This window comes from Acinonyx jubatus, chromosome A1 (assembly GCF_027475565.1).
Source record: "Acinonyx jubatus isolate Ajub_Pintada_27869175 chromosome A1, VMU_Ajub_asm_v1.0, whole genome shotgun sequence".
Classification (NCBI taxonomy): Eukaryota; Metazoa; Chordata; class Mammalia; order Carnivora; family Felidae; genus Acinonyx; species Acinonyx jubatus.
Window position 1 is genome coordinate 154,588,949 of NC_069380.1, and position 24,775 is coordinate 154,613,723.

General features: G+C 38.0%; 1 protein-coding gene and 1 long non-coding RNA gene across 11 annotated transcripts in view; one reads left to right on the top strand and one right to left on the bottom strand.

Moving 5' to 3' along the window:
• The window catches only part of MCTP1 (multiple C2 and transmembrane domain containing 1), a 522,244-nt gene that overhangs the window by 5,454 nt on the left and 492,015 nt on the right, over positions 1-24,775 (bottom strand). For 8 of the 10 annotated variants that reach the window (XM_053225150.1, XM_027037827.2, XM_027037805.2 and 5 more), the window contains 2 exons: positions 10,246-10,355; positions 6,183-6,292 (listed from right to left, as the gene is read on the bottom strand). The exons of 1 other annotated variant lie outside the window; for it this stretch is intronic. In XM_053225150.1, the coding sequence (XP_053081125.1) occupies positions 6,183-6,292; positions 10,246-10,355 (220 nt within the window). The remainder of the gene's footprint in view (positions 1-6,182; positions 6,293-10,245; positions 10,356-24,775) is intronic. One more of the 10 variants, XR_008300305.1, reaches the window with a different exon arrangement.
• LOC128312568 (uncharacterized) lies at positions 433-3,163 on the top strand. The gene is made up of 2 exons (XR_008292092.1): positions 433-833; positions 898-3,163. It is a non-coding gene; the product is annotated as an uncharacterized LOC128312568 (long non-coding RNA).

Sequence of the window (24,775 nt, forward strand, 5' to 3'; positions counted from 1 at the left end):
TTCTATAGTCCCAGGCTACAACACACGTAGTCTGTGAAAGAGAACTATTTGTCCTGGAGCTGCAGGCCTACATGACAAGCTTTAAGTTTGGCATACATCTACAAGCTTAGAGACGTGCTCTGAGGAAGTGAGTGCAGCAGGGTGTCATCTTTGTGCTGTCCCTCCACCTCACTACAGCTCCCTGGCATCTCCTAGAAAGGAGTTCACACACTTACCTGGAGCCCCAATTTTAGTCACTGTCTCCCAGGGGATATTCTCTAGATAACCTGGTTCAAGTGGCTAGAGGGGCTTATGTGCAATCCCATAGGAATTATAGATATATATTTGCATTCTTTATATATTTATATTTACATAAATTTATAAATATACATAAATTTATATATGTGTGTGTATGTATATATGTACACACACACACACACACACATATATATATATATATATATATATATATATATATATATATATATATATATTTAAATTGCATTCTTTAACAGCTGCTGCCCGAGGGTTTGGTTTCCAACCAGCCTGAATCTAGGTACTAACTGGTCTTGGCACACCATCAACTACAAGGAGCTATTAAAATAAGCTACTCAGACAATCAAAAAGGTTAGAGAGACAACCAAGAGCTAAGGCAGGGTTGAATAATAAGGTTCACCTCCTAAACAAGGCCAGCCTTTCAAGAATGGGAGAAGTGTCTTTTCATCTAATGCACAGAAAACAACAGTCAAGGCAAATGAAGAAACAGGAATATGTTCCAGAGGGAAGAAAAAAATAAAAATCTCTGGAAAAACCTTAAGGAAGATGGTAGGTAATTTACCTGATAACAGTCCAAAGTAATGGTCATAATAATGTTCACCAAATTCAGAAGACTAGAACACAGTGCAAATTTCAAAAAAGAGATGGAAAATATAATGAAATACCAAATAGAAGTCACAGCTGTAGAATCCAGTCACTGAACTGAAAAATACATTAGAAGGGTTCAATAGCAGACTAGATGAAACAGAAGAAAAGAACAGTGAACTCGAATACCTGGCAGTGGAACTACCCAGGCAGAGGAGATTAAGGGACATGGGGCAAAACCAAGCATACTAACACAATAGGGGTCCCAGAAGGAGGTGAGAAAGAGAAGGGGGTTGAAAACTTCCCTAAACCTGGTAAGGAAACAGGCATCCAGATCCAGGAACGCCAGAGAGTTCCAAATAAGAGGAAGGCAAAAAGACCCACACCAAGGCATGGTTTAAAAGAGAAAAGGTAAAGATGACCAAAAAGAAAAGTCCTAAAAGCAGCAAGAGAAGAACAACTTGGTAAGTAAAGGGAACCCCCATAAGACTATAAGATTTTTGTCAACAGAAATTTTGCAAGCTGGAAGGGAGTGGCACAGAAGCTGAAGGAGTTCATCACCACGAAACTGGCCTTACAAGAAATGTTAAAGGGACTACTTTTAAGCTGAAAAAGGATGCTAATTAGTTAAAAAGAAAATATGAAAGTATAGATCTCACTGGTAATGGTAAATATATAGTAAGGGTAGTAGATTAATCACTTACAAAGTTAGCATGAGGGTTAAAAGACATAATAAAACTACAATAATTGGTTAAGGGATATTCAAGATTAAAAGATGTTAAATGTGGGACACCTGCGTGGCTCAGTCAGTTGAGCATCTGACTTCAGCTTACGTCGTGATCTCTCAGTTCATGAGTTTGAGCCCCACATCAGGCTCACAAGCTGTCAGCACAGAGCCCACTTCGGATCCTCTGTACCCCTCTGTCGGCCCCTCCCCTGCTTGTGCTTGTTCAAAAATAAAGATGTTTAACATCAAAAACATAAAACCCGTGGATGGAGGTTAAAATGTAGAACTTCAAAATACATCCAACCTTACAACGTTACCAATTTAAAATAGACTGTTATAAGTTGTAATATATAAGCTTTATGGTAACCACAAAGCAGAAAGCTCTACTAGATACACAAAGGATAATAAAGCAACCAAAGCATACCACCAAAGAAAGTTATGAAATCACATAGGAAGAGAGCAAAACCCATCTATATATATGCTGCCTAGAAAAGACTCATTTCAGATAGAAGGACACAGAAAGTGAAGGAATGGAAACCAAAAGAAAACTGGGGTAGCTGTGCTTACATCAGACAAAACATACTTGAAAACAAAAACTGTAACATGAGACTAAAAAGGGCATTATGCGATGATAAAGGGGCCAGTCCAACAAGAGGACAGAGCATTTTAAAGTAGTTATGCAGCCAACATAGAAGCACCTAAACATGTAAAGTCAATATTACCAGACATAAAGGGAGCAATAGCAGTATAATACTAGAGTACTTTAATACCTCACATCAACACATAGATCATCCAAGCAGAAGATCAATAAGGAAGCAGTCTTAAATGACATGTTAGACCACATGGACCTAACAGACATGTATAGAACATTCCATCCCAAAGCAGGAGAATATGCACTCCTCTCAAGGGCACATGGAACATAACATTCTCCAGGATAAATATGTTAGGCCACAAAACAGATCTTAATAAAACAGATTAAAATCATACACATCTGAAAAAGATGAAAAAAACCACAATGGTATTAAACTAGAAATCAGTTATAAGAAGAAAACTAGAAAATTCACTAATAACGCGGAGATTAAATAACATGCTACTGAACCAATTTGTCAATGAAGAAATAATACCTTGAGACAAATGGAAATAAAACATACCAACGTGTATAGGGTACAACAAAAGCAGTTATAAGTGGGAAGTTCATAGCAATAATGCCTACTTCAATTAAAAAAAAAATCTCTAACTTTACACTTCAAGGAACTAGAGAAGAAAACAACAGACAAAACCCAAAGTTAGTAGAAGGAAGGAAATAATAAAGTTCAGAGCTGGTTCTTTGAAAAGATCAGTAAGATGGCAAACCTTGAGTTAGACTTACCAAGAAAAAAAGAAGATTTAAATAAAATCAGAAATGAAAGGATGTGTTAAACCAGAAACCACACATGTATAAAGGAGCATAAGAGACTAGTGTGAACAATTACACACCGACAAATTGGGAACCTAGAAGAAATGACAAATAAAGGTGGTAATAAGCTCCTTGGCATTGGTCTTGACAATGTTTCAGAGTGGACACCAAAAAGCAAAGACAACAAAAGTAAAAATAAACAGGACTACATCATACTAAAAAACTGCACAGCAAAGGAAACCATCAATAAAATAAAAAAGCAACCTACTGAATGGGAGAAAATATTTACAAATCTGATAAGGGGCTAATATCCAAAATATATAAAGAACTAATACAACTCAACAGGAAAAACAAAAACACAGTCCAATTAAAAAATGGGCAGAGGATCTTATTTTCCAAACAAGACCTACAGATGGCTAACCAGTGCACGAAAAGATGCTCAACATCACTAATTATCAGGGAAATCAAAACACCTTGAGTTATCACCTCACACCTGTTAGAATGGCCATTATTCTTGTCAAAAGACAAGGAAGAACAAGTGCTGGCAGGCTTGTGCAGAAATAGGAACCTCATTCACTGGTGGTGGGAATGTAAACTGGTGCATGTGGAAAACAGTATGGATAATCCTCAAAAAAAAAAAAAAAAAGAAAAATTGAACCACCCTATGTCCATACAGTTCCACTTCTGGATATTTAGCCAATGAAAACGAAAACACTAACTCAAAAAGATAAATACACCCTCCTGGCACATGTTCATCGCAGCACTGTTTATAGTAGCCAAGACATGGAAACAACCTAAGTATCCACTGACAGATTAAGGAAATCTTGCCATTTACAGTAACATAGATGGGCCTTGAGAGCATTATGCTAAGTGAAAAGAGTCTAAGACAAACATCTTGTGATTTTACGTCTATGTAGAATCTAAAAAAATAATAAACCAAGCTCATAGATTCAGAATGGCAGTTATCAGAGGCAGGAGGTGGGAGAATGGAGAAATGAGTTGAAGGGGTACAAGTTCATGGGGATGTCATGTATAGATAGCATGGTGACTCTAGTTAATAATCCTGTACTGCATATCGGAAAGTCACTAAAGAGTAGATCTTAAAAGTTCTCACCATAGGAAAAATGTTTGCACTTCTCCATCTCTGGCAATGAGACTTTCAGAAAGCAATTTTCCTTTGAGATTACACAAAATTTAAATTTAATGCTTGCAAAAGATGCTGTGATTGACTTACTTGGATCACTTTTGGACTAGAGCAGCCAAAAACCATGACAGAGGAGCTATATCTACCCATACTAAGTTATTCAACAGTGAATCCTCTGCTCTTACCTGAAGAGCAAATGTCGTTGGAGGGCAAACAGGGGAAATTGGAGCTATTACAGAAACAAAAACTGTAATGGGATAGCAATGTCAAAACAACACACAAAACCAGAAGTATCTATCCCACATATTCTATGATACAAGGTAGAATTTCAGTGAGATAAGTCTACTCTGAAATTTATATTGCTCTTAATAAGTGACCAAGCATATTCACATATACAAAATAAATTAACAGCTTTATATGAGATCAACAAACCGAGCTGTAACTTAGAGGATCTTGGCTCTTCTTCAGGAAGTTCAGCAGAATAAACTTCTTTTGCAGTCTTGAATTTGGTCTGTCTCCCCATGTGAGACCCATGTCTTAAATTTATGGTTAACATTTCAGCAATCACCTAGCACTAAAGAAATACTGTTCTTGTTTTATTTCATTTGATGAAACAAGAGGCCCAAACACATTCTCTTAGAATTACGTTTAAGACAGAGCTAGTGAGGCCACCCCAGGTTACAGAGCCAGATGTTTGCCATGGGCTCTGCTTTTTGAGAACGCTGGGGAAACAGAACCAGAGGTTCACTACCTATCACAGCTGAGATGGCAGTTCTGACCCTAAGTAGGTTAGAGATAATAAACTGCCACACCTCATGCCCTACCCTAATTCCTTCAATAAAACAGCATCTGTTTTAAATACCAAAGGAAAGAATGAAAGACCTTGAACATACATCAGGGAAGCAAGAAGAGTAGAAATGCTTCCCTCCTTGTGTAGTGAAGGTATATCTTATTTGAAACTGTTTAAATTATAACAAGGGAAAAAAGTAATCACTCCCCCCCACTCCTTACTCAAGATGTAAAGTAAGGAGAGTGATGATAAAGGGTAAGAGGGCTGATTCAGGATATGACAAGATAGGCCAAAAAGAATAGGGAGACAGGAATCTGAAAACTGGAGGGTTTGGAGACCTCTGATCCCTTTTGTCACTTTTTCCAACATTTCTTTAAAAATCTCAGAAAATAACAAAACATTCCTTTTCAAGTGTAAACGTGTGTTTTCTGGACTTAATACCCAATTTGGTTCTTTGCATTTTATATGTTTAACAATCTTAGGTGTATGCAGGCTGAGGGGGAAGTAGAGAGTCATACTTCTACTGAGTCATGTTTATGTATGTCATTAATGTAGTTTTATAGGTTAGTACATCTTACAGAAGGACAATTTTTTTCAAACCAAGAATTTTCTCAGATAAGGAACAGAAGCCCTAAAATAATGAAGGATGCTGAAACTACCACCTAAGTGGAGTCTAGGTCCACAGGAACTGTTGGCCTGCAGCATAACTGCGTTAAAAATTAGGACCAGAAAATACCACCTTTAAAGTGAACTTGCACAGAAGCAATTTTGTTTAGTATACATAAAGCAGGTTTCTTATTCCTAAGCAGCCTGTCAGTGCCAAGGACCCTTTTTCTGCCTCCTAAAGGTGACCTCTTAAATAGGCGGCCATATATAGAACTGTGTTTACGGACACTTCCACAAGATAAAGCACCACAGCACAAAAGCATATTGTCCTAAATGCACCATATGGATCGAAATGCCTCTGTTTACGTATAAGTGGTGAAAATAAATCAGAATGGTATCTAGACAAAGCTACACTTTGATATATGAAGAATCTGCACAACTACATGTTTACAGTATGATGGAGCCTATGGTGCCAGATAAGAAAAATGCATTTTGTAGGTAGACCTAAATCTTTATACTGTTGTGATTTTTAACTGACCTGTCTCTTTTCATCATGGAGTAGCTTCATGATAATAAATACAGGGAACTACTGACAGTATAACTCATTCCTTAAAAATAGTTTGTTCCTAGTATCTAAGGCAGTTTACAAAAAAAAAAAAAAAAAAAAGGCTTTACTTACCCCAGACAAGGACAATGTATCTCAGTGGAATGAAGTACAGGATGACTGTGAACACACAGAGGGCTACAATGGCCAGCCAGCTTAAGAATGGGACAGTCCAGTTGAAAGTACTGAATAAGAAATTAACACATCAGCAATCTGAGCACTTGATACTTTTTTCAAGCAAAGATTAAAATAAATGTGATTCTAACCCACACTCTGGACTAGGGATCTAGTAAGACTGCATTTCTCTCTGGAATAGAAGGCAATTGTAGTAGACTGTCAGAGGACACAGGTTAGTCACAATCTGCTGAGTTTCATGAAAGCAGGGCCCAGGTAAACAAGGCTTGCCACCAACCCCTCCAGATTGTCCCAGGTGACTTCAGGGCCTCAAGTTGCACTAGACTCCTAGGTGGTTAAAAAAAATTTTTTTTAAATAGGTTTTTCTGCTTTTAAAACTAGTAGCCAATCTTGTTTCCTCCAAAATTTCATAGAGGAGAATGCCCCTGGGCCTACCATTCTTTCTTCTGTCAACTCACACTGGATTCCCGACACTGGAAATAAAATGTCAGCAATTGTCTGTAGACTTAAATCTTACACTGTTGTGTAAATCCTCTTGAGTTTAGAATTCCTTCGAGAAATACTCACTTTTCACTTCAGCTATGTTTCAAATGTAACTAGAAGTCAGGAAGGGGGAACAGAGCAGTTAGATTTGTAAAAATTCACCTGCCATCCTTGCCCTTCCCAGAAATACAGAGATAATTAAGAAATAAAGTCAGTAGTGACTCCTATTCTCCCTGTATTATTTCTGGCAAAGGAAAGCACATGGTAGATTTGTTGGAAAGACTGAAAATGGAGTGTAAGCTGGCAAAGTGGGTTACAGCAGGGCCTGCCTGATGGGTCTGCAGTGTTCCCATCCTGCTGCTGATTGATAATGTAGAGGGGTCAGGGAAGGCTGCAAGACTGAATGTTGACAGTGAGATAACATCAGAACAAAGGACAAAAACAGGATGGGTGAGGAAAAGTAGAAGAAGTTACAAAAAAGTACGAGGAAGATGGGGAGGAATGTAGTGGGACAAAAAAGAAAATGACAGAGAAGTTTAAAAAGATGTAGAAAAGCAGGGAAATCGAACATGGAAATACTGAAATAGTTTAGGATTCTTTGTGTAGAAATTCTGTAGTGAATCTCACGGTTTTTAATGGAGAATGGCAAAATAATAACGGAACCATTGCATGGAGTCCACAATGTTGGGCATATAATTATGTCACCGTTTACAAGCATAACAACTGCCTCAACAACCAGCCTCTGAGGAGGAACTAACACATACTGTTGAGTGACACTTTACTGCAGTTTAATGAAAAAAGCAAAAAAGATACCTATGTTCAGAGCCTAGATTCTACCATTTGACTTTAGACAAATCAACCTTTCTGTGCCTCAACTTCCCCCTTTAAAAATGAGGACAGCTGTTACTGTGGTGGACTGATACTGATGGCAACACATTTATGTGAATCAAAGTGATATTTTTAGAGCTAATCAACTCTAGTAGTCTATTGCACTGACAAGGGCGCCAAAGACACTTCAGGAAAATATGAAATTATACATGATAGGGATAAATGTGAATGTTTTTAATTTTCTCTAATTTCCTGATAATGTATGTTATATGCACTTGGAGTGGGGTTTGTCCAGGGCAGTTTTTGCTCCTATAAAGGATGATTAAGAGATTTTCTTCCTATATTTCCCCTCGGCATAACACTGAGGTGTGAATCCTTAGCTTTGTGGGCATATACCTTGCCTTTTGTCTGTCTAGGGTCAAATGTTTCCTAAAATTTTTTTTTTTTTTCTAGTAAAAGAGGCACAATGAAATCAATCTGGTTGTCTTGTTTTCAGTAACTCTTGGGGTCTGGCTTTTCTCTTTGTTTCCTCCCCTGGCCAGAGTGAGCACCCTGTTTCACTGTCACCTGGTAAAGGATTGTGCCTTCCTTTCTTCACTGACACCTGTGCTTCCCTTGGTTCTGCCCACGTGTGGAGAGAACAGAAGGCTGAGGAGGGTCTGCTCATTTTCCTGGGGCTCAGCTCAGAGCCATGCCAGACCTCAGTGTGCAAGAGCACTGGCTCTTCAGTGAGAAAACCCTCCTTCTGGGCAGCCTCCTGAAGGGCTCCCTGTGTTCTCCTTTCTCCTTTTGGAAGGATAAATGGCAAGGAATCGCTACCAGTGTAGCTAATGTCAGAAAAAAAGACTGCCCTTTTCTAAATCCACAGTGCATCATGAAAACTAAATCTAGAATATGATCTTTCCCCAAAAAAGATGCAATTCAAGAAAGTTCTGGAATGATTATTTAGTAACAAGATGTAATTATAGAGGCTTTTCACTTTTTACTTAATGATTGCTTCTGAATCTGCCTTCTGAATAGATGCATTTTATCTCATGTGACCCCAGGGGACCTTCTCTTTTTTAATATTCAAAAAATTGTGCAGGAAAGATGGCTTCTATAAGACTCACTGGATCCTATGCCTGTTTCTGTACCTCAGCCTATACCTATACCTCTGTCTATACCTGTGGAAAGTTCCATAAAACTCAGTTTTTCCCAAGGCTGTTCCACAGCCAGGATCTGGTCATATCCTCCAACTGGCTCTGATGTTTTCCAACCAAGCATCTGAGGTCCCCAACCACCTAGAGTTACAAAGAAGCCTTTTCCTCTCAGGCATAAATTTGCCTGACCTCAGAGCTGACCCAGTGTCTTTATGGTATAAATGAAATACTTCCATCAGGTATCAACACATAGTGTACCTCAGAGAAAGGACAACACTCAAAAGGGAAATGCCCTATTTAATTTAGGACTTCACACTATGCTCCAGTGGAAAGGGTGTGCAGAACAAAGGAACATTCTTAGAAATGGAAATAACATGGAGAGGAAGAAGAAAAAAATGTGGGACTTGGTCTTCAGATGTCTGAGACTAAAGGCTGCTGTACATTTGGAGTAAAGGGGAAGCTAATCTAATATGATATAAAAAATGGAAACTCAGCACCTATGCATAAGTGGAAATGTATTAAAAAAGTATACAAAATAAAATGCATTATTCCTTGAAACATGAAAAGCACTAGGTGAATGACTCACACCTTTAGTTTAAATAATTTACTCCTTTCAAATGTGTATGCCCAAGGATTCATATCTGTAGAACACTTCTGGTGAATAATAATATTAATAATAATGAATAGATACATGAAACTAGAAAATGTAGGTTTATCCAGATAACAGCACCCCTTGAATAGACTATTTAGCAATCATTATGTAGGCCAATTTTCACATACTTTAGTAGTATGGAACCTTAGTATATTTTTAACTGGTCATTAAGACTTATAAATGCACATCATTGGATTTATAGACAGTTGTTTTTAAAAGTTCATTAGTAAATAAAACTATTGCAAGTAAAACACAAGTAATGTAAAATTCACAAGAATATTCTTAATATAAGAAAATTATATTCTTAATTTTATATTAGCTTTCAATGAAGCTGTATTTATTTTTTTAATTAGGAAAGGTAATTCCTTTTTTAAGAATTATTAAAACTATTAGTTTATTTCATCTAATTATGATCTCAACTATTTAAATAGACAAGTTAAAAAATATTTTTGCAGAGTGCTCTATAAAATATGATTTTTTAAAAAATTTTAGAGTTACTCGGTGACAATATGTCAACCTATAATAAAATGAAGATGTGTCTTGATTACCTGAAATTCTCATCTAGTTTGGTTTATTTTTTTCCTATCACGATTTCATATTCCATTTAAGAACAAAGTCTTTCACTGTGAAAATGTGCTAAAATTTAGGACGGTGTTATTTCTTCAAAGCTACAAGTAGGACTTCTTTCCAACCAATATGTTCTAAATTTCAGGAAGGAAATTGACAGAACTTTCAGAAAACCAAAGACTGGCAGAAACAAAGTAAATAATGATGAAACTGAGCAATAGATCACCCAGAAGGAGTATCCCCTGCCAAAAAGAATGTGGCATTTCACCCTCTGAGAAACAAATGGACACTCTGTCCCACAGAAGGTCAGGGCTCACATGTCAGCATCACTCACTTCTTTATCCTTTCGCCAAAGGAAGCCACTTCATCTAGGATGTTCTGGACACTGATACAAACCTCCTGGATGGCATAGATTTTATTTATAAATCCCTTTTTTTCACTGTCCTAAAATACAATTAAGAAAAAAGAGAGATTCTGTGTGAGTAACGGTACTCTTCAGTGCTTGAATTCTTGAATTGTCCCTCTCTTACATTTTTAAACGTAAATAAGCTTCATCTCTGTGTATATATAAATGGATGCTTGGAACCGATAAAAATATCAGGGTGTAAAGGGAGATGGAGGACGAGGGGCATCCAGCATCATGGACCTATGCCAACATAAAGGTAGTTGCAAAGCAAGAGACTCCAATTCTGTTGATTTTGCCCTGATGACAGAAACATTTTAGCCAGAGTTGGGGGGTGGGGGTGGGGAAGGATGTAAAGGTATAGGAGAGAGGGCAGGTCTCAGAATAACCAAATCCGGAAGACCTGTGAGCAATGAAAACTGAAAGGGGGAAAAAAAAAAAAAAAGACAAGGTCAATGGAAACTAATCAAGTAAACACTTCCTAAGTAGTAGTTTAGGAAAATCAGATGCAAAGTAAGCCTGGCCCATCTCTTAAGTATAACAGTCCATACCTGATGCAATAGCATATGCTATTTTCGGGTTCTAACTAAACATTTCCCCCCCTCTTTGTACTTCGTTCTTCATTTTAAAACTTGTCCTGGTTTTAAGCAGAGCTAGTGTGCTCCAGGGAATGGGTGGGTGGGATTGAGTGTAAAGCACCCAGAGAATGGTGTGAGCCTGGGGGAAATGTGCACATTTTGTAATTTTAGACCCAGAGGAAGAAATAGTGGTGGCCTTTCACGATTGAAATTTCTGCTTAGTAGCCTGGCATCACAGGCACTTGCCTAGGCTGTTTGGTGGAGACCATCCAACCCTGATTCCATGACTCCATTCCTCCATGCCAGCTTGAATATCTATGGAAATGTAGATCCAATTTCATTACTTTAACTTCTTTTGAACACTTCCACACTGTGCCAGAACACTTGAGACCTCATGTGGCAGTCAGTGCTTGCTGAAAGCAGCCAGAAAGCTAGAATAATAATGTCGTCATGTTGCACATTTACATACTGACTTTCACTTTAGAAAAGTCTCAAGCACTTTGCACTGTGAACATGGCTGGGCTGGCATCCTGCCACCTTAGAAACTGAGGGCAAGTGAATGACAGGTGTATCTGCAGCCCCCAAGAACAACAGGCTACAGTGGGACTGAGGATATGGAGGCCAGTTTTAAACATGATCTTTAGATAAAAGTTACTTAGAGCTGTCATTTTAAATTTAATTCCCATGGGAGATATTGTCTTCATTATTCATTTGGCTTATATCAAGATAGACTGTCCAGACAATAAGGTAGATGCGATGCATAAGGCTCAAAGTAGACAGAACAATTAAGTACTCTCAAGGTCCCCACTGTCTTCAAAAGCCACCCTTCACTTACCATTACAGATACGAACGCATCAATTTCTTGTCTTTTTTCCCTCCCCAGTAATAAAACAAAGTCCATTAATTTCACTTCTGCAATTGTACACTTTAGAAAAAAAATGGATATCCAGTTGCTCCTTCTGTTCTTTCCTAATTACAAAGTTGGTCTGTTCTAATCATCTCTATGGCCTTCAGTGTTTTCTCTCTCAAACACCGGCTAAATTCATTTATCTCTATGAAATAAAGTGCTCTTACAAGTATTTTTCTGCACACAGAATAAATCAAGCTAGAATCGAAGAAGGCTGGTTGCACAATCAAAATTCATTGAGAATAATGTCTTACCAGTTTGAAATGATCATGTGAAAAAATACTTTTCACAATAGCAATAAAATCCACAATCACTTAAGCATAACATTAATAAGATACGTACAGAATCTACATAAAGAAAAGAGAGATACTGTGTTTCTGCACTGGAACAGTGATTATTAAAAGAATGTATTCTTTTCTTCTGTTGAACATACAGGTTTAGTGCATTTTCAAGCAAATTCTAATGTGTTTGGAATGCAGTGAAATGGGGAGAATTTGATAAATTTGTTTGGAAAAATAAATTGAGTGCTATAGCCAAGAAATTTTTGCAAAAGAGAAACAATGAGAAGGCATTTATTGTACCAGATATTTAAGTAATTAAAATATGAAAGATGAACAGTGAAAGAGAGATTGTTTAATGATAAAGCACCGCATAAATCCACCATAAAGATGAAAGCAGTATGTTACTGGGTACTTGTGTCAACTGTTTGTGGAAAATTATGTTAAATCCTACCTCAACAGACTCTCAAATCTACTTGAGATAGCCCAATTCTACTCAGATCTACCTCAAATAGCCACAAATACATTCTAGATTAATTAAAAAGCAAAACAACTAAAGGTGAATTATAAAAACAGAAGAAAATGTAGGTAAGTTATTTAGTGACCTTGGAACAGGAAATAACTTTTTAAACATACAAGCAGTAAAGGAAGTCACAACAATAATTGGTGGCAAAAGTTACATAAAATAAGAAACTTATTCTGTCAAAAATCCTCATAAATTTAAAAGGCTAAATGGGAAAAAATTTGCAACAAATATGACACATCAACGGATGGGATTTCCAGTATACTCAATATTGGAAATGTTGGTCTGAAAAGACCTTCATTGCAGTTTTTTTATTATAACAAAAAGAAAAGAAAAAACAGTGACATGTTTTGTGGAATTACTTATAGCACAAACAACTGGCATACTACTATGAAATTACAAAATATTAAAGAGAATATTTAATGGCAACAAAAATGCTTATGACCAAATAGATATGGGGGGAGAGGTAAATGTGAGATAAAGTATAATAACTTTTTTTGAAATGGGTGGGTTGGAAAAAAGATGAAGAGAATGTGTCAAAATATTACAGGTAATAGAAGTTACCTCCTATAATATTAATAATTCTTAGCAATTAATGCTTTACTTTTATTTCACTGATTTCCTCCAATATCATAATTGAAGGAACATGAGTAGAAGAAATAAAGGAATTGATACTCATTGAGCATGATTTTAGGTGGTTTCTCTATTTTTTCTTAATATATTTTTTTGTATTCTTATATCTGTTTTAAATTATTTTTAGAAAGAAGTAGAAGATAAATACACACATTAAGCATTATCATGTGTTTTTCAACATGGCTGATTCAATCTTCATAATGTCATCCTACAATGTAGCTTTTTCTTCCACTCTACTGAAGAAGAAAGGAAGGATTGAGAAAAGTGACAACTTGGATTAGGACTATGATAGGCCACCTCCAAAGTTTATTCTCTCCATAATATACCATGTTACCCTACCATCCTACCCAGAATTCCAGTGTAATAAAAAAGAACAAAAGACTTGAAAACATTTAGGAACTTATATTGTAGTCACCATGACCAGCAAGATAATAAAGTCAGGAAACTTGATTCAATGTAGGAAGTGAAAGATGTGTTAGAAACCACCAGATGTGATGTCAATAATGCAGTGTGTAAATCTTAAATACTGGATCTTTGTTAGTAAGATGTGTCACTGAAAGCATGTACAAAGTCTTCTTAGTAGATACTTTAAAATTGATGTGCTGGTCTATGATTACTGGCTAAAGAGTTTTAAAAATCTGCTCACTCTTAATTTTCTGTTTTTTCTCTACTCCTACCCTACTACCCAACCCCTCATCCCCAAACACAAAAAAAACAAAATAAGATGGCCTGTAATGTTGACAAAGTTTTGAAAAGCAAATGCTTTGGGATAAAATTTTTATTTTAAAATCTCTTTCATCAAGTCCTATATTCCTCCACTGTGGTCCCCAACCAATGAAGTAATTACTCTTTATATACAGTATATGACCCAAAACTGCAATGGGTAATGGAATTGCTCTGTGTTGCATTCCAATATTTCACACTTTTTTCACTAATGTTCAATACTTTATTAGTAGAGAATAAATTGGTACATTTCTTTTATTGTCGTTTTTGCTTTCCTTTATAAACCAGCTTGGATGAAAGAAATATCATAGGGTAGTTAATCATCCAAAGGCTTGGTAGTGACACTGGTTGGGTTTTTTTTTTTTTTTTTAATGCATTATTAAGGTTTCTTTTGAAGATGTAAAAAAAAAAAATTACCCATAAAAAAAGCTATAACTATAAATCTGAGAACATGTGAGATTTATATCATACAACTTTTTCTAATGGCTCTATATAATTTTTAAAAATCTTATTATATTTTAAATAGTCCACACAACATAAATAACTGCAAACTTGAAATACAGTGATTCTTTCATATTCACCTATTTTATGATCACATATCACGACAGGAAGTTAACTAGATTTTTCTACAGAAGTATCTACTTCCTAGCTTTGAAATATTTAGGAATATCTAAAGACCTAAAGAATCAATAGGAGTACATTACATATTTAGAGAATCCTGTCCAGTGACTTTCAAACCAAAATGACAAGTGCCCCATTCATGGGTCCTATTGTGAATGGGAACAAGAACCCAAAGTGATAGGTGTTGGGGGATATGTATTGTGTGGCTGGACTCTCCATGTATCCAGCTGCATCCTGTCATAGTCACGAATGCTATTTAGGGGCCCGGCCAAAGTAGTCATTGTCAGCCCTGTTGACGTGATGGAAAATGGATGTGTTGAACACCTGTACTATATTGGTCACAACAAGTATGTAGAATATGTTTGGTCAAAATACTTGTTATAAAATTAATACTATTTCAATTACTTTCTAGAGTGAAAGAATGTCTTAAGAGTGCAAAGGGGCAGCTATTAAATCTTATGCCAAGAGAAGCATAGAATGGAACTGACCCAGCCAGCAATCTGGGACGTATGATCACCTTACCTATTATTTCCTGGATGAAGCATTCAGATATACCACCCCAAAGAGCTCATCTTGATTATAATTTTGCTTTTCCTTTAAAGTCTTGCTATGTAACCTCTGGTAAAGGGTGAGTGATAAGATTGATATTTGCTATGAGACAGAATTGTTATAGTTTACAGCTTTTCTGTGAGCAAATAGAGTCTCACATAGCACAGGGTGTACAACTGTGTTTGGAATACATCTTGTGTTTCATGTGATTTATTTTTTATGCTAAAGATGGTTTGGGTTCCCAACTTGCTTGGTTCATTCAGTAAAATGCCCTGCAAAACTCCTCTCAGAGCTACACTTCTAACTTAAGGAAAATATATTAGAAATGAGATATACATTGAATAAAGACACACAAGGTGATGAAATATTTTCTCTGTGCCAATATTCCTTCTTTTTCAGATAGAGAAAACTATGTTTCAGCCCCAAATCAAGAATACTGAAATTCTCACAGCAGCTTGGCAAGTCAGAGACCCTTTCCTACTGAGTTGTATCTCCGTGTGTTACTCAATTTTTATTATATCAAATCTTACCCAGGTTACTTAATGCCTTGGCTCTTTAACTCATATTAACCTTAATAATAAGAACCCTCCATTGAGACATTAAAGGATTCTGAGATAATGTTTAAGGTTAAGAGGACAGATGTATACCAGTTAAGACAGTATATTTTTCTCTTAAAAAATAAAAGTTCTCTAAACCATTTACATTTCAGAGTTCTAAAGAGGACTAAATTAAATAAGACATGTAGAGCTCTTAGCATAATGCCTGTACAAATAAACTGTCTATAATTATTATTGATAGTAGTAGTAATAATAAAGTTATGGACACGGTTTCTTATTAAAAGAATTTAAATTATCTGTTTTTGCTTATAATAAAAACAAAATTTTGAAATAATAGACAGAATTCCCTAAAATATGCAACCTTTTTATGCATGATTAGTTTTGCCCCAGATGACTTAGTGTTAACTTGTCAAATTCCATTTTTGAAAATGATGGTAGATCTTTATAATGTTACACAGAGACCATCTTCCACCACCACCCCCCCCCCACTTCCGCTGCCCCTGCACATGTTTTTTTTTTTTTTTTTTTTGCAGAATGAACATTTACCTGGTCTTCATTTTTTGCCTCTTCTCTTGCAAGGTAGCCCTATGCTTTTCAGTACTTGCTTTCTACAATGCAATTTTTAATTGCATTTAGTTGTGCCTTGCCCTGTTAGTTTAATGTTACACATTTTGCCTGTAACTTTACCATTGATTGTAAAGTAACAGAAATTTAGAGAGAAATGGCTCCTGGGCTAGGCAATGTAAACAACAGGCATTTTTTAAATGGCAGCTAAGATTCCTAAGAATTATGATGAAAGCCAGCAAGGAAGGGAAAACAATAGGAGAAAAGAAAGAGAGGTGATAGAAGAAAAAAAGAAAAAGAAGAAGAAGAAGGAGAGAGAAGGAGAATGAGAATGAGGGCAAGAGAAAGTAGAGGAGGGACTCAGAGATACTCTAAGGCCTTGAAGGAGGATGGAGCATGGGGATCATAAGTATGGGGTTGAACATGAAGAAAGGAAGGGAAACATCTTTGATCATAAATACAAAAGACATAAAACCAAGGTACAAGCAAAACTTGTTGCCTGTGTTAACTCTCAATTAAGCAAAAATAGTTATTGTAGAAGTCTGCACATAAATGTTTAATTTTCATTAAATGTAAACATAAACCTTACAGAAAGCACCCAGGGATGCACGTATATAAGGGTAGTCAAGAAGGAGAGTTCCCCCAAATTCCTTGCAACTCAAACCCCTCATCCATAGGCCCTAAGGGACTTGCAAATCTCCCTCTTCCTAATGATTTAAGAAAATTCCTTATAACTGTCCTGCTAGTGCTTGAAAGCTCTTAAAAGATTAGGACTATATATCAATATCAAAACCTTTGACTTAATCTCCTTCCCAGCAGGCAGGAAGTGTACTTTCTAGAGAGCAGCTTTATAGATTATGCCATCTCAGGCTTTCGTCCCATGGGAAACTGCTCTCAGATGGACTCCCAAGTGAAAGGGCCAGTAGGCCTGGCTCCAGGCTAACCTTTATAGAAAGCACATCAGAAGCTGTGAGGTTCCTGTTCCCAAATAACCAGGAAAATAAGTGGCAAAGGATACTTTCACCCAGAACAGTACAACACACGTTTTGAGATAAGAATTTGTAGGCCTCACAGAATTTTCTGTAAAGTCAAAACAGATTGTGGAAAAGTTTTGAAAATGGGAGGGCACACGCAGGATTATAGTGGCCTAGGACAAGTCACTTCATGTCCTTAGACCTCATTTGAAAACCAAAACCAAACCAAAACAAATGAAAAACCCACACAAAATATTTAAATAAAATGTGTCCTCAAATCCCTTCTGGTTCCAAACCAGCCATATTACAGAGACAGTAAGAGCTGTGGTTTAGTTTTCTGCCCCTCAGAGTTCTTTGAGAGCTAATGTGAGGACCTGGCTGGTGGTGGAGTTTATCCTGCTCTTTGTATGGGTTTAGTGGTTGGAGCTTAAGTGACAATAGTGAACAGAAGCACCTAGCTTGTTTCTAAATCCAAATAGCAAATGCCACTCTAGCTTTTCTTTACCTTAACTTGTAATGAAAAAGTTGGGTGTATGTGTGTTTTAAAAAGTCTCTTTTGAGGCACCTGGGTGGCTCAGTTGGTTGAGTGTCTGACTATTGATTTTAGCTCAGGTCATGATCCCAAGGTCGTGAGATTGGGCCCTGCATGGGGCTCTGCACTGATTGTGGAACCTGCTTAAGATTCTCTCTCTCTCTCTCTTCCTCTGCCTCTATTCCTTGCTTGCGCTCTTTCTCTCTCAAATTAATAATAACTCTCTTTTGAAATTGTTTCTTTCATTTTCAAAATGTGTGTTTAAATAAGATTGGAATTCAAATGCAGAGCTGAGAGGGCAACTGAGAATTTAGAGAAGGCTGTGACCTCCTTATTCTACTTGACCACAATCTGATTTAGAAGATCAGACTTCTGACTAACTGGCTCCATTGCTAAGCCTGGTCAAATCCTGCCTTCAGTATTTCCTTAGCTACGTGGTTTTGAGCAATTTGCTTACCTTCATCCATAAAGTGGGGGTAACGATGGAACCCACTTTCATGATGGTTACAGAATTGAATGAGCCTAATCCGTTTAAAGCATTCACCATTAATGTCTGGCACATAGGAAGTGCTCAATACCTGTTAGCCGTTAATATTATTAACAATTTGATGAACTTGACAAAGAAAATACAATAAAACTTTCAAATGCTAATTGTATTAAATCTTTGTAAAGATGACAGAGTTTTCTCCCCTCTTATTTACATATCTAATATAACCATAGATTATCTTAAATATATCATCCCGTAAGGTCCTTACAACAGTCACACTAGGAAGATAGGTATTACTATTCTCATTCCCTACACGAGAAAACTAAAGACCAGTCACTTGACGTCCTACCTCAAACTTCTATCCCAGTCTATGCTCCCTCTTCGTTGGTGCCTATAGCCATCTCTGTTCTCATGTGAGATACGGGATTTGAAAAATTAGCAGGGAGTTCATCGGTTTATAGTATTTCCCACCCACTGAAAGTTGTGCATCCTCCGTAGGCCAAAGCTAGTCATACTCAAGCAGGGCGCACACCTTTTTGTCGTGTGATTTTTATCTATCAGTGTTGATGCAGGCAAAATTTCCCATTAGAATCGGTGATTGGTTCTTCAGCAAGCCTCATGGCTCAATCAGAGCCAGAATGTATTATTTAATCTTAAATAGCGCAAGCTTTGTTGCTAATCTACCTACTAGCACAGTTTTTAGTAACAACTTAAAAATTCTTTTTATTATATATACAAAAAAGCATATACATAAAGGTGTGGAAGCCACAAAGAATTTTTTCTTGAATAGATTTGTTATAAAAATAATCATTTACCATTATGTAGGACTTTAAGGTTTATCAAACATTTTAAATTTATCTTCCCACTTGGATGGCAGGGGCAAACGAATCTTCCATTTCACAGATAAGCAAACTGAGGCTTGGAGACGACCTCATCACTGGTTAAAAAGAGTTCCTAGGATTTTAACCCATGTCTCCTGACTGAAATTGGGCTCCTTTCAGGTCACTGTCAGAAAGCCATCAAGTCACATGTGGTATTTCTTCACTGCACTGTTTTAGGTATTTAAACTTGGCTCTTCCCAAAAACGAATCTTGAGTTATAATCAAATTGTGTGAGAAAAGAATTATATTAGTATTATAAAAACAATGCTCTTTGTGACATCTCCAAAACCAAGTAAGGATTACTTTGTGAAATCCGGAGGCTATCTTTCTTTACAAATATTTTACAAGACAAACTTGTACCTTTCTAAAAAACCACATCTGTTGTAAATTACCCCCTTGCAGAAAGAGCGAGAATCGCCATCCTTTCTTTCCCATCTGAGCTTAAAAGAGATTTGTTGACATACTCGAAGGCCAGCATAGACAAAACAGCACAGGAAAGAGGAGGCGGTCACCAGGACCAGGGCTCGGCTTTGCTTAAACTAATTCCACATGCCCCATGAACCATTAGCTGTTTTTTATTTCCTGCTCTAAAGATCTGTAGTGAAAATAATCTGGGGTAGGGAAAAGCTGCACTTATTATTTTTTTCCCTCAACAAGATGCTGTGTTAGCAAATAGAACATATGAGCCACCTTCAGCAAACCAAGGTCTTTAATAATCCATTTTTCAAACACTACTGGTATTTCCTTTCCAAACAAAGATGGACTGTGACTGGAATCAATTTCATTATTTGTATGGTACAATTGCCAAGTTTCTGTAAATAATAGCCATTTAAATACTGGATAATATTTTTTATATGAATCCAACAACAGTTTTATTGCTATTTAATTTCCATGATTTGTTTGTTTGCTCTAAGTTTTCAGTGTTCTGAGAGCATGATGTTTGGGGATAGCTGTCTTAAGAACGGCTCCGGAAAAAAGCAATGTTAGAGTCATATTGGTACTTGAATCAACCAAACAAGGGACATTAAAATTAGGAAAAAATGATTTGCTCTACCATTTTGGGCTTTTCTCCCTCAGTTTCCCTATAAACTGCACAGTATAACATCACCCCTTGGTGTTGTTTCAGACCTTGGCATAATATAGGAAATCAAGGATAATATTGAGAACTCACTGGTCCCCATTAACATGATAATGGAGCTCTTCAATGAAATTTGACAAAACAGAGGTGATGGTACAAATAAAGGCCTGGTGAATTTGAAGGGAACTGGGCCATCTTTCTCTATTGATGCCATATGTAGCACATACCTGAATAAAACTTCATGCTCTATGGGATGCTGCTGATATATGGGGTGGGCCTATCCCCTAACCCCCTTCCTTACTGCAGACTAAATCACTAAAACAGGCTCATTCTGAGGTCAACCTGGAAGAAAACACCAGAGGCCCACTGTACTGAGCTGATGGCAGTATTTTTATTTACTTAGTTGTGTGGATCGTGATCTGTCTTGCGATTCACGTAGGAGGAGGGGAGAGCAGTGGGAAGGGCAAGAAAAACTTGGGGACTGATTTGAAAAAGCATCTCCAATTCTTTCACTGGGGATGGCCACTGGGTGAAGAGGATAAAGTAAGTGCTTCAGAAACAGTGTATATATCTGCATTTAACACTGCTCCATTTAAAATAAAAGTACCATGGGCATGAATTGAAACAATGATGTACTTTCCTGAGCTGGTCCTACTCAGACAGATGGCAGGCTTGAATCCTGTTGTACATTTTACAGCCTTGTGATTTTAAATAAGTTAACCTCTCAGATCCTTAGTTTCCCCAACAGTAAAATGGAGATAATGTCTCTACCTGATAGAGCTGATGTGGGAACAGAATGAAATCATGTATATAAGGCAACTGGCACATTAGTGGGTATTAAATAAAGGTGCTTTCTCGTCCCTCCTAACGGTCTTTCTTGCCAATGAGTAACATTTTCCTTTCTGGCCTAGTTTTCTCTCTTTCTCTTATTTTCCTTCCTTTTTCATGGATTTTGTATTTAGAAGTCTGATTATCATTCATTCACATCATCTCCCCATTGGAGCAGTGTTCAGCTTAGCCCAAGCTCAGTCCATTCTTTTTATTCATTTATTCAATAAATATTTGCTGAATCTCACCTGCATATCAGACACTATTCTAGGCTCTGGGGATAGCACCAAACAAAGATAGAAATGAAGACAAAATAGCAGAAAATGACAAGTGCCATGAAAAGACTCAAAACAGATGCATGTCCTAGAGAGTTGGGGAGTGACCCAGCAGGTTGGGACGGGTGCGGGAGGGTGAACCCTGTAGCTGAGAACTGGTTTGGTCAGGAAAATAGACACTACTGTAGGTATTTCACACAAAGGAATTTAACACAGTGAGATGGCTACACTGGTGTTGGAAGAACTGAGAATCAAATAGAGTGGCAGACATTAGCGATGCAGGAAGCCACCACCAGAGGAGGTGATGTAACTGCTAGACCACATACACCAACTGTGGCAGGAAATGGAGCCATGGACAGGGCTGCTGGGCAGCATTTGTGATTATGGCAGAGAGGCTCTCTCTGTCAGTTGGGGAGAATGAGGCACCCAGTCCCCACTGGAAAGTGCCCCAAGAAGCAGAGGTGGGGTTGGGAGATGAGGGAAGGCGAGAACAAAGGGGAGGAGAAAGGAAAGAGATGGAGTGGAAGAAAGTGTCCAGTTTTTTTTTTTCCTTCTTCCTTCCTTCTACCATCTCCCATTGGGCAAATCCCCCAAAAGCCACTGTCAGGGAGCTGGGAAATGTGGCTTGCAGGAGAAAGGTGAGTGAGGATCAACCTGGAAGCAAAAAGGCAAAACCTAGAACAAGGTCTGAATGCCAAGAAGGAGCCTAACCAGGAGATCTAGGGAGCTAGGACCAGTAAAGCAAACGCTCTAAGGGAGAAACAAATTAACTTGCTTGAGAAAACAAAAGATGCCTAGACTACGGTAGCCAGGTGAAGGCGAGAGTGGCATAGGAAGATGTCAGAGGAGCAGTGCCAGAGGGCCTTGTAAACCAGAATAAGGAGTGAAGATGTTGGCACACTTGGTTGGCTCAGTTGGTTAAGCATCACACTCTTGATCTCAGCTCAGGTCATGATCTCACAGTTTGTGAGATCAAGCCCCATATCGGGCTCTGCACTGACAGCATGGAGCCTGCTTGGGATTCTTTCCCTCTACCTCTTTCCTGCTTGTGCTCTCTCTTCTCTCTCAAAATAAATAAATAAACCTAAAAAAAAGAGTGGGGATTTTATTATAAGTGTGATGGGAAGCCTGTGGAGTATGTCAACCAGGGAATTAATATGATCTAACTGACATTTTTAAAAGACCACTTAGGCAAAATGTATTGTAGAAGGAAAAACAAGAGGTTATTGTGGTAATCTACAAAAGGTGATAGCTTAGACCACACTGGACATCCTCAGGATGTTTTGTAAGGAAAATGACCACAGACAAGTTAATCAACTGTATCTGGGAGGTGAGAAAAACAGAAATCAAGAACTGCTTACATTTTTGCCATGAGCACTGGGGTAAATGAATGCTGGTTTCACTGAGCTACGGAAGGGTAGAGAAAGAACAAACATGGGAAAAGTGTAGATGAAGAGCTACATTAGGGCCATGAAAGAGTAGGAGTTGCCTACAGGACATCCACCTATGTTATCCATAGGTGGATGGATATATAAGTCAGGGCTGGAGAGAGAGACATGAGAACCCTTGGCATTTAGAAGGTCCTTAAAGTCATATGAATAGAAGGAGTCACCCAGGGAAAGAATAAAAACAAAGGGGGGCCAGAACAGAGCCCCAAGGCACAACAAAACTCAGTAGCTGAACAGAGGAGAACGAGCCAGCTAAGAATACTGAAAAAGACTGAAGTAGAAGAAAAATTAGAAAGAGGCATCACAGAAGTCACAACAAAAGTGTTTCAAGGAGGAAGAGGATTTGACAGGTGGAGTTCACTGACCAGAACATCTTCAGTTCAGTGGTGGGTATAGAAGCTTTGCATATATTGAGCAGAGAATGGGAGTGAAAATTGGACAAACCAAATGAAGACCCCCACCTCACAAAGCATTGCTTGTGAAGGATGGCAAAAAAAAAAAAAAAAAAAAAAATGGGGGAAGGGGTGGAGAGCATAGACATGTGATCAAGAGAGGGGATTGTTTATTTAAAGACGGAAAATACAGGCTGACTACTCAAAAAACAACCAGCGTTTTAACAAGATCCCCAGGCACATGCATGTTGAAGTTCGAGGAGGGCTACACTCTGGTGTATTTTCTTGCTTTTGGAATGATCTAGTAAAGAAAAGAAAGGGAGGGGGTGAAAGGGGCAACAAGTACAGGAGCCATGTGTTTGGGAAGAGGTGGGACAGAGTTTGAGCTGTGGAGGGGAGAAGCAGGGATACCTCCTCCCCTGTGACGAGAGGGAGTGCAGGGGAGTGGTGCAGATGAATTAGGTCTGAGATTTGGCAGAAGAAAGATGTGAGAATGTGCAAGTTCCCACTGCCTTCTATTTCCTCAATGACGCAGGAGGCAAATCATCAGTGAGCCTACTCCTGAGAGTGAACAGGAACAGAGGCTGGGAGAGCCAGTAGCAGGTGTGGGGAACGGGCTTTTCACTGGGAAATGCGTCGCTCAAGTTCTCAGGTCTGTTCACAGGCCTGCTAGGGTGATTTATAGGAGCTCTGCACTGTCCTACTTGCTATTGATTTTGCATTTCATTCTCTTTCACTGCCTTAATAAAATTAAGACTTTTCCCAGCTTGCCCAGCCAGTCTTTTATTTAGCCTCTTTTTATAAAGCTTAAAAGGATGCCATATAACTTACTGTTAAAACGTCTTAACCAGAATTGTGTTTAACAGCCATGACTTGCTCCCCAAAGGAAAAAAGACCCTACTTTTGGACAAAGACGGACTCTCCTGGCCCTGCCCCAGCAGACCTGGGGATCTAGCCTGTGCCTGGGTCAATATCTGACACCTGAGAACGAGGTGATATTTTGGTTTCGTTCTCACCAATTCCTGCTTCTTATTCTAGGCTCTTGTGATTTCTAAGGAGCCAAAGACAGTTCTTGGGTAAGTAACTGTATAAACAATCTAGAACTTAGCCAGGCCACAGGTGATTTAGGTTTGTTTCATTATGCTGGAATGGTGGCAGGAAACCTGTCTCTAAAATAGGTGAACAGTCCCATCACATTTCTATTGTGTTTGCTGTTGGCATGAGGGATCTTTGTTGACCTCTAGATACGTTAGCATCCAATTGCTCGTAGTAAAGAACTGAATACTATCATCCCACCACAAGCTTCTCAAGTTTTTTTTGGTTTGGTTTTTTTAAAGTTTGCTTATTTATTTTGAGAGAAAGAGAGAGAGAGTAAGAGTGGATAGGGGAGGGTCAGAGAGAGAGGGAGAGAGAGAATCCCAAGCAGGCTCTGTGCTCTCAGCACAGAGCCCAACACGGGGCTTGATCTCAAAAACCGTGAGATCATGACCTGAGCCAAGATCAAGAGTCAGACACTTAACTGAATGAGCCACCCAAGCACCCGAGGTACTCAAGCTTTAGTAAAGTGTTTATCTTTGTCCTGGCTCTTTAACCAAACATCCTCCAAGTCAAAATTCTGAGTGAACCTCTAATC